The 12,925-nt window shown below is 51.5% G+C and overlaps 1 protein-coding gene across 1 annotated transcript; it reads right to left on the bottom strand.

Moving 5' to 3' along the window:
• Positions 1-5,425: 5,425 nt before the first annotated feature.
• LOC108864577 (glycine-rich cell wall structural protein-like) lies at positions 5,426-6,316 on the bottom strand. The gene is made up of 4 exons (XM_018640551.1): positions 6,305-6,316; positions 5,919-6,096; positions 5,630-5,818; positions 5,426-5,493 (listed from the first exon to the last, which is right to left on the bottom strand). The coding sequence occupies exons 1-4, from the start codon at positions 6,314-6,316 to the stop codon at positions 5,426-5,428; spliced, it is 447 nt and encodes a 148-aa protein (XP_018496067.1).
• Positions 6,317-12,925: the final 6,609 nt, after the last annotated feature.

Below are 12,925 nucleotides of genomic sequence, written 5' to 3'. Positions count from 1 at the left end.
GTCGACTTCATTCGCCTCGACGTTCTTGCGTTCTTCCCATATTTTTCAACATCGAATGCTCGCGAACTAATACCAGTGCTTCGGACGGAATAACTATGTTCCGAAAGGGATGGATCTCGAATCCGATTTTCCGGGAACCAACATTATGTAATCGTTGCGCAATATTTAAATGCGAACGAAGCGGGGAGAACTCGCGAAGGCACTCAATGCTTTCTAGGAATGGTGGTCCCTCGGGAACTCTGACGAAGCTTCACTAAGATCCAATTTGACTTTTGAAGTTGTCAAATAGAAGTTAATGCCCGCTTCCTCCGAGACGCGGTGTAGCCTCCAATGTGAGAATTTTTCGAACATTGGCACCTTTCCAGGAAGTTTCTCTGTCTGCTCCTCGCCCGGTTTGACGTCTTCCATATTCTTTGGTATCTTAGGACGAATTCCGAATATGATTCCCGGAACAGCATCACTGAATCATCGAGGCCTCCAGAGTCAACTGAATTGTACCGAAACGCTGAACCCAGAGCAGGCACGGGAATCGTCGCGTTCGCAACGTCCCCGAGGAATTTCGTTCGACTCGAGGAAAGTTTTTCCTCCCGGGGACTTTGAGGATACGCATCGAGCCACCCGTCGAACGAAGCCGACGTTGACTTGACAGAGCAATTATTCTGGTCTGAAGGAGAAGAATGTTCAAGTAAGGTTCTTTCTTCAGAGATCAAGCTGGTTCTCCACATGACCCTCGAAAATAAGAGGAACGGGAAACAAGTGCCCGACAAGCTTATTTGCAACTCAAGGAGGATGGAACCTTCTTCTGTTTCGGCCGTCTCGTCGTTCGCGACCAGATGCCTAGAGACGCGACACTGGGAGATTGCTTCTCACTACGGACTCATGGGACCCGCCGCTACATAACACCTATCGTGGTGCTCGGCGGAACCCCTATCCAGCTCCCGCCGTAAACCTACGCCAGCGGTGTCGGGCTGATCTGACGGCGGAAATCTTCGGGGTCGCAACTTAGTGGGAAAGCGCTAAGGACCGAGAGGCGACATACAGGCTCTGCTTGGCGTTTGGACGGCCGCTGGGGCAGAGAGGGAGCGTACTCGCCTATCTGCTCGCTTGCCTGCCTGCCAATTGTATGCTAAGTGATATTCGGTGTAACACCGAGCAGGCCCGAAATAAGCATGCTCGCGCAGCGTGCTTGTCCTCTAATTCGGCCGCGCAGGAGATTCGAGATTGCTTGCAAGATTCCCAGCCGCTGAGGCATCCAATACGAGAACCTCGACTCCGGGTCTCGCCGTCAGGATCGACGGCCCTAAGGGAATGTTGCTTCAACATGGGCATGTATGATATTCGATCTGCAGAAATTTATCCGCGCTCTTCTGCGATAAGTCGCACCCGAACACGACCCTCACCATGTTTTTTCCGAAATGTATTCTCCGGAGCTCAAATCAGGATTCAAGCGACTCTTCAATAATAATTAATAATTATCTCCTTCCGCTCCGCGTGTTCACTCGGACGGAAAAGCAGAATTGATGCTTCATCCGTAACGAGAGAGCATGATGAGTCCGAACGATCCTTGTGATTCATCCGTGAGAAATCAGACAATAGCAGTCACGATCAGGACCTCCGGTCTCGCACTCGAGTAGCTGAGCTGCGCTCTCATTCCCCGTTCATGTCGACATTTTCCAGTTAGTTCGAGATTTCGACCTTCAGTACGATTCCAAAAAATCTCTGATTCGTAGCCTGCCAGGTCTATTCACAGACAAGGAGGAGACGGATTCGCTCCCTCTAGAGATCGTCTGGGCACCGAATTGGCGGCGTAACAGCACCACTCGTCTACCCTCAGAATCGTGCTTGACTCCCCCAGTTGTTGCTCCAATATAGCACGAAGACAATGAGAAGCAACCGGGAGACAACAGTGTCAAAACCTCAGAGCGACGTCGACGTCGCTTGCTCATCAATTTTAGATCAAAACTCTATTTTGTGCCGAGCTTACTTCTTCATCAGTCGGTCGCTTGGTGGGCTCTCCTAACTCCTTCTCTTAGGCCACCGCCGCGCCGCCGCCGCTGTGACTGCGGCTGCTTGGGCTGAGGGGCGACCGGCCGGCCGGCGCGGCGGAGGGGGCTGATCTCGATCCTATTAAGCGTGGAGCTCTTTGGCTTTGGAGAAAAAAGGGACAGCCTCCTCCCGCTCGGCTAGCGACCGAAAGAGTGAGTGGGAGGCGGCGTGTAATCTTCAAGCAAGCTTCAGCAGCCTCCGCCAATACTGATAAATCCTCCTGGACGAAGATACTCTCGCTCAATCAAGCGCCCTGATTAGAGCTAGGTCTTCCGTACATAATACAGCAAACGCCTCTGTTCGAAGACACTCTCTTTTTGATGATCGCATGGTCATCGATGAGAGTAAATCGAGGCGAATAAATAATGCCGAGGAGAGTCTGGAAACATCGTCCTTCCATCCAGGTATTGTCCAATGCCGAGGCGACACACAAAATTAAGGGTTCTCCTCGGAGCGTTATTACGGTCGCAGTGAGCGGCGTCGCCGTTTCCGACAGGGGCTGGAAGTGTGGTATGCGTTAATTTCTGTGAATAATAAACATATGGCTCGCTGGCTCGCCATGCCGCGTACGCGGAGTTATTCCGCAGCAATGAGGGAACCCATACAGAGTGTTGAATCTTGGACGAGCGACGAGTGAAAGTGCTGCGCATCCCCGGGTGTTAGACTTTGTGCGACGCGTGATAATGCGTACTCGACCGCTGCTTGTCGTCCCGCGCCGGAGCGGGATAGGCCAGTGGTCAAATGGAAAACCAGAGATCGTTCAAAGGGAGCTCCATGCCGAGAAACAACACAGAGACACCAAATGGAGTAGGTTTGAGGAGATACAGATCGTTCTGCCGTTCATTCGTCCACGCCGAGGGAATGTTCTGCTTCGCAACTCCAAGGAGTAGCTGACTCTTCACGATGTACGAGTATTTCAGAGTGAACAACCCGCAGGCCCGATTCAGGGATTCGTGGTATTCAGGAAAGCTCGCTGGTACGAGCCCCACGGAGGGCATGGATACGATATGATGGAGGAGATGTATGTATATGATGGATACGAAAGTTTTCGTCTCAGTCCCCAAAGGGTAGTCGATAATCCAGACGTATAATTCTCGAGACGAATGAACTCCCCCTGCTCTGTCACTGTGTCGGCGGATCTTCGAACGTTCATCGGGGTTCGTGAACGATTCGATTCGAAATTTTCACCGCAACGTGAAACGATCTGCAGCATATCGAGACTGACTCTGAGATCGCGTGTTTTCCTGTTCGCCACAGACTGACTTGAACGAAAACTAATTTCGGTGTTGGAGAGCTAAGGAGAGCTCCAGGGAGTGATCCTCGCATGTGTATATGGAAGCGTATCCTTTGTGTTGTCTCCGAATACAGTCGTCAAGCGGTTCTAAAGAGCCCAGGCACTGCTGGAGATCCGATACCCTCTCGAGATTTGGTGTTCCTGATCCGGGCTTGGCCGCATTCGGCCTCCAATTTGACATCACACTTCAGGACATCTCAATTTAAATCGTAGAGTGGCCGGACGAGTCACATTGTTCGCCGTCGTGAAGGATTTGTGCCGTCTTATTAGTGGATGGAATGATTCTTTGTCTAGAGAATTTATTATCGAATCTGACAATGAAGAACCAGATGCGCTCCGAGCGAGGGTCAACTCAATGGCTCAATTCTCTTGGTTGCTATCTGATGCCCCAGCCCGGTGTCAGGGACCGAGAGTCGCCGGAATTCGATGACCGCTGCTCCGGTGAGACTGCGGCTCAACTCTCAACAGAGTCCGATGAAACTCGAAATCCGGTGAGTCAAAAATTGAATAAGTGAAGACCCGAACTCGAATTGCAGATATGAGGCCGGAGTTTTTCAAACACATGTCAACCTTCGTGGCTGGTTTTCGGCTGTCTGGAAAACTAGAAGTGGAGCGAGTTCTCGGCAATAGAGTTGCAGGACGGTCCAGGACGGTCCAGGACTTCGTCATCATGGTCGTTGAAGGAATGCAGGAGAAGAACTCGCCGTCACCCGAGTCGTTATGGAGAGCCACAATCGAAGGGAAAACCCGACTGCTGTGAAATCCTCCGATGTCAAGAATCACAGAAATGCGACGGAGCTCGTCATGACCCTTGACGGACAATGAAGACTCCGCACGTTCCGAGGAACAACTCGGGTCAATCGTGATTGACATATTCGTAGAGTCTGGGAATGAGCCGGAAATTGGCGAGCAGGAAGTGATCGGAGAAGCGGAAACCGATCTGATGGGGAAAGATTGATCAGACGATGAATATCTGCAGCTTCGCGAGGAAGGCAAGACAGGACAAGATAGAAATCGAAGCTCTGATCCACAATTATGAGAAGCTCGACGATCTGCGATTGGAGCGACAGGAGTTGCAGAGAAGCACGTCAGAGCGAGGAAAATACGCGGATAGCACGGCCCACATGGGGACAGCTCTGGAAGAAGTCGGGAATTTTCGCGAAGGAAGGGACGGAGCCAGAAAATCTCTTGTGGATCTCGAGGATACCAAAAGGGATGAAAAAACGTCGGAATCACTCGCTCAGCACTGAGTTTAGCCATCGAGACGGGTGTGGAAGGAGCGACCAATGGGCGCAGCTCCGTGAGAACAATGCGCTGGCATGGCAGTATGCTCAGATGCTGATTGAGCGAAGTCCGATAGATTTTCAAGACTTACTCTGAGAACCGGGATTCGTATCGCAGAGGAGATTCAGGAGGAAATCGATGTGCTTCCACGGGTGTTCTTCGCGCTCGGCCCGCGCGAAATGATTCCGGCGTTGGGGGCTTGCACTACAGGAGACCCGATGATACAGGATCTTTCTAAAAACTGCTCTGAAGAATTTTTCCCCAATCTAAAAGAAGCTCAGTTCTCGCTCAAAAAAATCCTATTATCCTCGGTATTAGGCTCGCTTAGAGTATGCTCAGCGTCGAGCCCGAGCTCCTCCACTTGGATCCCAAGATCTCAAATCGGAATCCCAATTCATGCTCAATTCGGTGAATTTCGGTTGGGAGTGCAACGGCATTCGTCGCTGATCACTAGATCGCTGGACGGGCAATTTTACGGAATCATTCCGCTCAATCGAGCTGTAACGTGAGTATCTGTCGTGCTGGATCGACTCTCCGCTCAGGAACAGAAGATTCTCTCCGAGCCATCGAGTGCGCGAGACCATTGATCGATAGGACTGAAGGATAGAAAAAACACTTGCCCTCATCCATGAGTGTTTCCATAACTTTATATTTACAACATTAGTTCTGTACAAGCTTTTGATATTTGACACATATGCAGATCTATCGATCGATGAGAGACTTGTTCTCGAATCCGGTCCAGTTCATGCAAGAGCGGTAGTTCGGGATTCGTCTCCGGGAACTTGACGCGAGCGGGATATCTCACCATCCACCCTTCGACCAGCCACCACCCCCTTTGACTTTTGTGACAATGTATTTCTTTCCACCCCCTGAAACCGAAGTATAAGAGATTATGGGGATCGCTTATGAGGTTCCCATCATGATGCCGAGGCAGATAAACCCGGGGGAACTCCGACCCCGAAGAACGGAATCAGTGACATTCTGTCGCGAAAACGTTCGACTAACCTTTGCCGTGGCCACCACCGCCGCCGCCGCCGAAGCCCCCTCCGAAACCTCCGCCACCACCGCCCCCGTGTGAGCTCTTGAAGACGAAGGTCGATTTTTTCAAGTGACCATGTCCTTCATTTGGGATGCTCTTCAGGATTACTGTTTCACCCTTGCTTTCTCCGCCCCCCGACCAGCCGCCGTGGCCTCCTGTAACGAGTCAACGTCGGCGTTAGCCTCACATTTTGAGCGAACATCCATTCGATAGCCGGAAGAGCGATATTGATTTCTGATGCGTAATTCTACTCACCTCCTCCTCCGCCACCGTGACCGCCACCACCTCCACCGCCGATTTCTTTGATGAGGTAAGTTGTCCCACCACCACCGCCGCCGCCACCTCCCGACCAACCGCCACCGCCCCCGCCACCTCCTGACCAACCTCCGCCTCCGCCGCAGTAAACCGCACCCAAGAGAGCCGACAAAATCACCTGGAAAAAAACGCCGTGAAGTCATGCACGGGGTTGTTGATTGAAGCGATCTCGGCGGCAGAACACATCATGAACAAAGGGTCACGGTTCTCATACTCGATACTCGATACAGTGGAGCTCGCTTGGAGATCCGAACTCGGAGAACGGACGCTCGAAGAAGGTACCTAGCTCGGGGGAAGCAACAAAACTAGCGAGTCTCTGGGCTTACCAGTGTTCGCATGGCGATGGAACTGTTTTGCAGTGGACGCGTGACGCGAACCCTTATAGCACGTTCAGGGGAGGGCGAAGCAAGGTCAGAAGACTGGCTGGTCAAACCGGCGGTTCTGCTGTTGACTCGTCCCATAGAGGTTCTGAATACTTGCCCCTCTCCTCCAAGCGAAGCGTCGCTCCCTCTTCTTTTTCAGGATGTGATTTATTCGGAGCAAACGTTCTTGTCAAGATGTGCTCCCCCAATCCGAGTAATTCGTTCCATTTCGGGGAGAATTGGAAGTGGTTTTCTCGAAATCGTTTATTCAAGCGGCGGCAACGTCTGCGATTGCTCATTCTTAAGTCATTCCAGTCATTTGTCTGGAGACGTTGCGTGTTATCAATCCTGGTTTGGTGAAGATAACGATCGACGGAATCGGTCCGGATGAGATTTGCAAGAATTGTTCAAGCGAGCATTTTCCCGTGATCTGTCAAGTTGATGAATTCTTGTCCTGGATCCCCTCGATGATGACGATGATGAGATCGTCGATGCTGCTGAGCGGGGGAAAGCTACAACTGGCATCAGTATCCGTTGGTGTGCTCGGTCAAGCGATACACCTCGTCGAATTTCTTAGGGGAAACGATACTGATCCTCGGTCGGTCAGTCTGTTTCGTAAACCGAGGAAGAATATCTAAGTGGTGGTGTTAAATAACACGGAGCGAAACAATGGTGTGAACACGGCGGGATTTTAGCTGTCGCCGTTTCTGAGCTCCGGTAAACAATAGCAGCGGCATCAACACTCGCAACAACAAAAGTTCCGACGATGATGACCGTCAGAGTCATAACGGCGATAACGATTACGGCGGCGGAGAAAAAGTCAATAATCTGAAATGTTCTGCGGCCGTCGAACAGAAACAAGCGACTTGGGCGAGATCAAGGTCTTGGCGTGGCCCGATGGATCGCCAGCTCGCCCGGATGCAAACCATGCCTCCAACCCCAAACGGTCAAAAGTCTCGTCGCGGTTAGCGGAGGAAAGAAAAAGTACTGGCTTTCGGGACGGTTGGACGGATGGACAGACAGACAGGCAGACGGACAAGGGACGACGCAGCAAGTGAAGTCAAGCTCTGGTCGATCCGGACGATGTTTCTCAACGACGCGCCCCGCTGTAGGGAGGGAGGGACCGACGGAGGGTCAACCACGCGGCTCTTACACAATTGATTGTGTGTCTGTGTTTGAAGGAGTAGCCAGAGAAAAGCAAGAGAAGTGAAATGCGCCAAAGAGCGGGTATTCGTGTACACACAGAGACCTTCACTTCGTGGAGAAGCCTTCGTTCATAGGCTGCTTCCAACTCCATTCGGAATCCCGACAAGATGCCAGCCTGCGATTATGGAGTTAATCCAGTACCGTTAGCGGCTTCGCTAAAACCGGGAGCTTCGCATTCGGAAGAAAAGAAGCAATCGGTTGCGGTGTTTATCTCTTAGATCTCTTTTCTGATGTCAGAAGTCAATGCTTGGACGCTGATTTTTCATATGAGGGAATGGTGACGGCGGGACTTGTGTAAGCAGTGAACGTTTAGAATACAATTTTTCTTCGACAAAACCGATTACTTTCCTCGCTCGGATGATTGCGCTCAAGGCTTGTCAATCGCAAATCTGACGGATTTCGCTTCATGCTTCGAAAAAGTGGCGGATGAGCTTGCGTAACTCGAATTGTCCTGACCTGTGTCATCGAATGAACCAGGATGATTCGAAAGCCGATGTTTTCAAGCTTCCCCATCTCGGTCTCCCCCATCGCTTCATTTTCTGGAAATTCCTTCCGGAGCTCGATATCGCGCTATCTCGAAAGCAGACTGGCTCTCCGTCCTAATGGATTTCGATAATTTTGGATATGATGATGACACGATAATTATTGAGATGGCGTGATAGCTTTAGGATGAGCCAGAAAACAACGAGTGCAGACCTCTGCTTTGAATCCTGATCAATAATCAAGATGCTCAGGGATTGCTTGAAGCTCCCGGAGCTGAGTCGACGGATGTCAGCAGAGCGCCGGAATCTTCGAATGGATTGACAAGATCTTGCTTCGGTGCTATTCGGTACATGGGGCGAAGAGAATTACGCTCCCAGAAAATGGTGGAAAACGGATCTTTCTCGGAATGAGTCTCCATTGAAACGCATCGTGCCGCTTTCATGCCGCCGCGCCGCTGCTCGATCTCTCTCTTTGCTGATCTAGGTCTGGGATCTTACACCCGGGACCTAAGAGACAGCTACTGTTGATAGCCTCTGAGGCAAGAACTTTGAGGTTGGTAGTGTGTAGTGTCACACTGCTCAGGTCGATATGAGGTTGGTTTCGAGGAGCAAAGCGACGCTAAAGGATTCGATTCCAGGAGTCCTGAAGTTGACACCTCCGAACCTTGACAAATCCGGGTTTCTGCTCCAAACACACTCCTCGTCCATTGAGGAGTGGCAGAGAAAGAACGAGAGGAGAAAGCTCCGCGCCTCATTCGGATGACTCTCGACCAGATCTTCTGCTTTGGATACCCGATCAGCTACGCGGCCGAACGAGCGAGGAGTCGTGAATTTTCAAGCAATATCGCCGACAAGATCGTCGTTCACGACGGAGATTCCGAGAATGTCATTCGTTCCGACGATATCCGGCGAGGATATCATTTATTCTGCGACGCCCGACATGATCGATCTGTCGGAAGCACATTTTCCTTATCAGGCGTCCTGAGTCCCCTCGCGTTTTGCGGCTTGAATGGTGATCATCGACGAGAAACTCGTCGAGACTCAGGTCTAGCCAGCATCATGTATTGAACCGGAAGTTTTCATAGGCGATGGAGCCCGATATCAAACGACGGAATCCGAACACGCTCCTTCCCTTCTGAGAATTCCTTCGATTCCTGATTACGGAGCTCTAGCGGGGTAGGTGGGTATTTTCCGCGGCACTTCCAGTTTTTTCCGTCTGAGATTTGAGGGCGAATGCGAAGCGTTACGTCTGGTACGGGGGTGAGTCTCGGCCGGACATGGCTGTAAGTTTGTCATTTCGCTCGTGAGCGGAAGCTCCGGTGACAGCCGTCATCTCTATCCTCTGTCAGCGTCAATGTTCAAGAGCTCAGAGCATTCCTACGGCGAGCCGACCAGTGGAAGAGGCGGGCTGATTACTAAACCGGTAGGGAGGAAGGATAATTCACATCTCTACTGCGATTTATTTGTACCGTCACCGGGTCCGGTCATTTGTTCTCTTGATTCATACCCCGGCGTGACTTGATGCCAGGAGCTAGGCACCACTTTCCTTTGGCCGGGCAAATTGTTAGGAAGATTCGTGCCGATATCACAAATTGGCTCATTGGGATTCCCCCCGTTTCGTAATTCCGTGATGAATTCAACATCAGAAAAATAGGGTGTTTATTCGCCGAATGGGCGTGGAGCGAGTTCGTCGGACTGGGGCAGCGACGGCGATATCTTTTCCTAGCTCGGAGGACTCCTCGCATTCCTACAGTTCTGTCCATGGCAGAACCACGGCCCCAACGCGGAGCACCGGGTCGGCGTTTCCCCATTGCGGGCACAGAGACCCCTTCACGGATGAGGATAAATCGGTGTTTATTTGAGCTCTAGTGATCGCATGGAGCTGAGAAAGCTGCACCCCAAATGGATTCAAAATCCCGTATACTTCAAGGGGGGCGGAGAGGGGGCGATGAGAACGGAAACAAATCCTACCAGAAATCATCGGAATGTCGTCAACCAAGGAAGACTCCGAGTCGAGTCTTGCATCGTGAGACCAACCAGCGATCGAGAACTCGTTCGCTTCAATCAAGTTGCGCTCGAGATCATCCTTTCGCACGACGCTCTTAATCTCCACTGAGCAAACGGTTCCACTTCCGAAGTTCGTCCGCGGGAAGGCATTCAAGTTCCCCCCTCTCGAGAAATCCGGACTCCGATCCCGTGTTTCGCGCATGTCCCCAGCGTCGCTGGCACGATCAGCTCGTATGATTCGCGAAGGATGACATCCTGTCTCACATGGGGGAAAACAGCGGGAGCACTGGCGAAAGCTACCTTGTTCATTCGGATCGCTGGAGGATCACCGTCGCAGTCTTGTTGTTTGTTGACCGTTAAGAATTGAGAGCGATAGAGACCGAGTATTTCGTTCGTAGACGGACGAGAGACGTAATTCGAAGACTATCAAGTTGTGCTTTCGTAGTCGAGCCCGGAAGAGCCGAACAGCTGCAGGGTGCGCTCTGAAGCAGAAAGAATTTCGCAAACATCGATGATTGATGGCATCAGTGAAGAGACGCTCGGTCTTCACTTTACTGAAGCGTGCCTCGGACCGAAGTCACTCCGAGCGTAAACCGGAGACGTCGGCGTCTCTGCTCGGTCCGACGAACGGCCAACCGTGGGAGAGGAGGGAAAAAATGGAGCAGACCCCGGAATCACGCAGGCCGAGATAAAGGATACGAGGGAAGAAGGTCTTCTCCGAAGACATAATTTGACTTTTTTCCTCATTCTTCTCCCCTCGAGGTCGTAAAACGGAACAGGGACCAAATTGGCAAGAGTCCCATTACTCTTCGCCAAAAGAAGTGAACTACATTGCAAAGATTTCCCGTGCACGCAAGACATTCCGTTGAGGAGGTTACAACGACATTGGACATATTTCGACTGAACAGTCTCCGACAAGCTCCTCTGTGAGAGAGCAACCTGCTCGAGAGCGGGTCGGCGGCTTCAGATTTCAAATCGGTTCGTCGCTCTTGAACGACTCCTCCTTAAATGTCGGAAAAACGTCGGGAGAAGGGTTTGATGCCTTTCGAATTCCGCTGTGGCATCGCTCGTTCCCTCAACCGCAGAACTCGCACTCGACTGACAAAAACCGATGCCGCGCAAATCTCATTATCGAGTGAGCCCTTGTGGATATTGTGAGGAGGCCCTTCACCGGGAGCGCTATTTCGGTAGGGCCGGTTCGGGGCAGAACGCTTGTGAATTTGCAAACAACGAACGAGAAGGGCTTAAATTAAAGTGAGTTGTGTTGCTGCCTAATGAGCTTGCATGTATTGGAAGCATCTTCTTCCTTCCCGGAGTACCTCTCTTGTCGATTGCCCTGCTCTGTCTCTCACAGGTCCCTCCACTATGCTGTTTTACCTTCACCGGACTTCATCCGTGGCCCCCTTGTCAAGTCCGTTACCGCGGGGCGGTCCGGACGGGGGGACGGAGGGGGGTCGAGTGGAGGGGGGTCAGCGGAGGGGAGGGGGACTCCTATCAGGATGAGCTCGGATGGATAGGGTCGGTGCGCAAGAAAAACCCTTCGACTCCTGCGGCAAGGATTCGGACATGGAGCACAGCTCCGGAAAAAGCGTATGCTTCTTGAATTATTCTGCTCCCTCTGTCCGTCGATTTTCTAGAGCATTCGCGATACCGTATGCGACCCATTGATACCGATTCAGGTGTAGAGGAGAATGGCTGCTGTATCGAATGCTCGTACATATGATTCTATCCGCTGATCGCGATACATATTTTGTGACGGCAGGGTGATCGCCATTCCGGATCGGAAACAGCGCGTTGCTCGAGTCTTCGGAGGGGGAACTCGATGCTTTCATGGGGCTCAAGGGAGTGGAATAATCCACAGCGAAATGATAAGCGTCCTAACCCTTCACACGGAGCAGAAAGGGGTACGCTTCCCTATCGAGTGGTTTGTTAAAGCGTTTCTCTCCGGCATGCTATTATATTAAACGATCCAGCATATGGATGGACGTACGGGCCTATCGACGGTTAAAAGGACGGACGTGAGAACGGATATGAGCCAGCACCCAGTCAGTTATTATCAGGTGAGGTACGAGCTTCGGCTGAGGTCTAATCAGGTTTTATCTTCTCCCGCATCCTCCCTCGTACGTCGGACGTCACGCATTCCGTTTCGGGAGTTTGATAAGGAAGTGACGCTTTCACGAAGAATCTGCAGGGTTTTTTCCATAATTTCTCGTAAATACCAGGGGAATTCTGCGGGTTGGTTCCATGGGACTTCCCGGTCCTCTTGGAAAAGCGTCAGTATTCGACCAGTGTTCCTCGGCATTGGCGTCGTGATCAGTCTCGAGCGTCGCTGAAACTTCGACTCGTGCTCTTCAATATTATTGAGTCAGAGAACAACCTTAGCGGGCAACCCTGAGAGTATCAAATCCGAGAGGCCTCGATGGAGTTATCGTGACGAAGGAACGAACTTGAGCGGTTTCCTTATCCGTGAGGCCTATCACTTCTCTGTCTCAATTAGTTGCGTCCGAATTCGGTCTTGAAAACTCTCTGCTGTGTCGTTTCGATTGGTTGGCTCAGTGGGATGAGAATGGCGTAGTTCGACAGCATGGTTTTCAAAAGCTGCGGGGTTTGATCTCCGACGCACTTTCCTCCGATCGCGAGCAGCTCGGGCTCCAGACGACCCTGCGGGGAAAAAAACACTTGGGACGAAAGGGTGCCGTAGCTCAATGGATTTCGCATACGTGATGAACACCCTTCCAGTGGGAGATGTCGACTCAGAGAATTCCGGAAACATATTCTTCGAGCACGGCATGAAAAGCGCATACGTAGTGGAGGAGAATAGTGATGGATCGGAACATCTCACAAGGTACGCAAACGGGTACTCGCTATCAGTCAGGTTGCAGCTGAACAG

The sequence above is a fragment of the Galendromus occidentalis genome, unplaced genomic scaffold (assembly GCF_000255335.2).
Source record: "Galendromus occidentalis unplaced genomic scaffold, Mocc_1.1 scf7180000077488, whole genome shotgun sequence".
NCBI lineage: Eukaryota > Metazoa > Arthropoda > Arachnida > Mesostigmata > Phytoseiidae > Galendromus > Galendromus occidentalis.
Note: the sequence above shows the minus strand (reverse complement) of the source record. Positions and strands in the feature narration are given on the sequence as shown.

Coding starts and splice junctions, on each gene's coding strand:
- LOC108864577 (XM_018640551.1), bottom strand. Junction 5,819..5,918: donor TCACGGTGGCGGAGGAGGAG/GTGAGTAGAATT, acceptor GACTCGTTACAG/GAGGCCACGGCGGCTGGTCG. Junction 5,494..5,629: donor CGGTGGTGGCCACGGCAAAG/GTTAGTCGAACG, acceptor CTTCGGTTTCAG/GGGGTGGAAAGAAATACATT.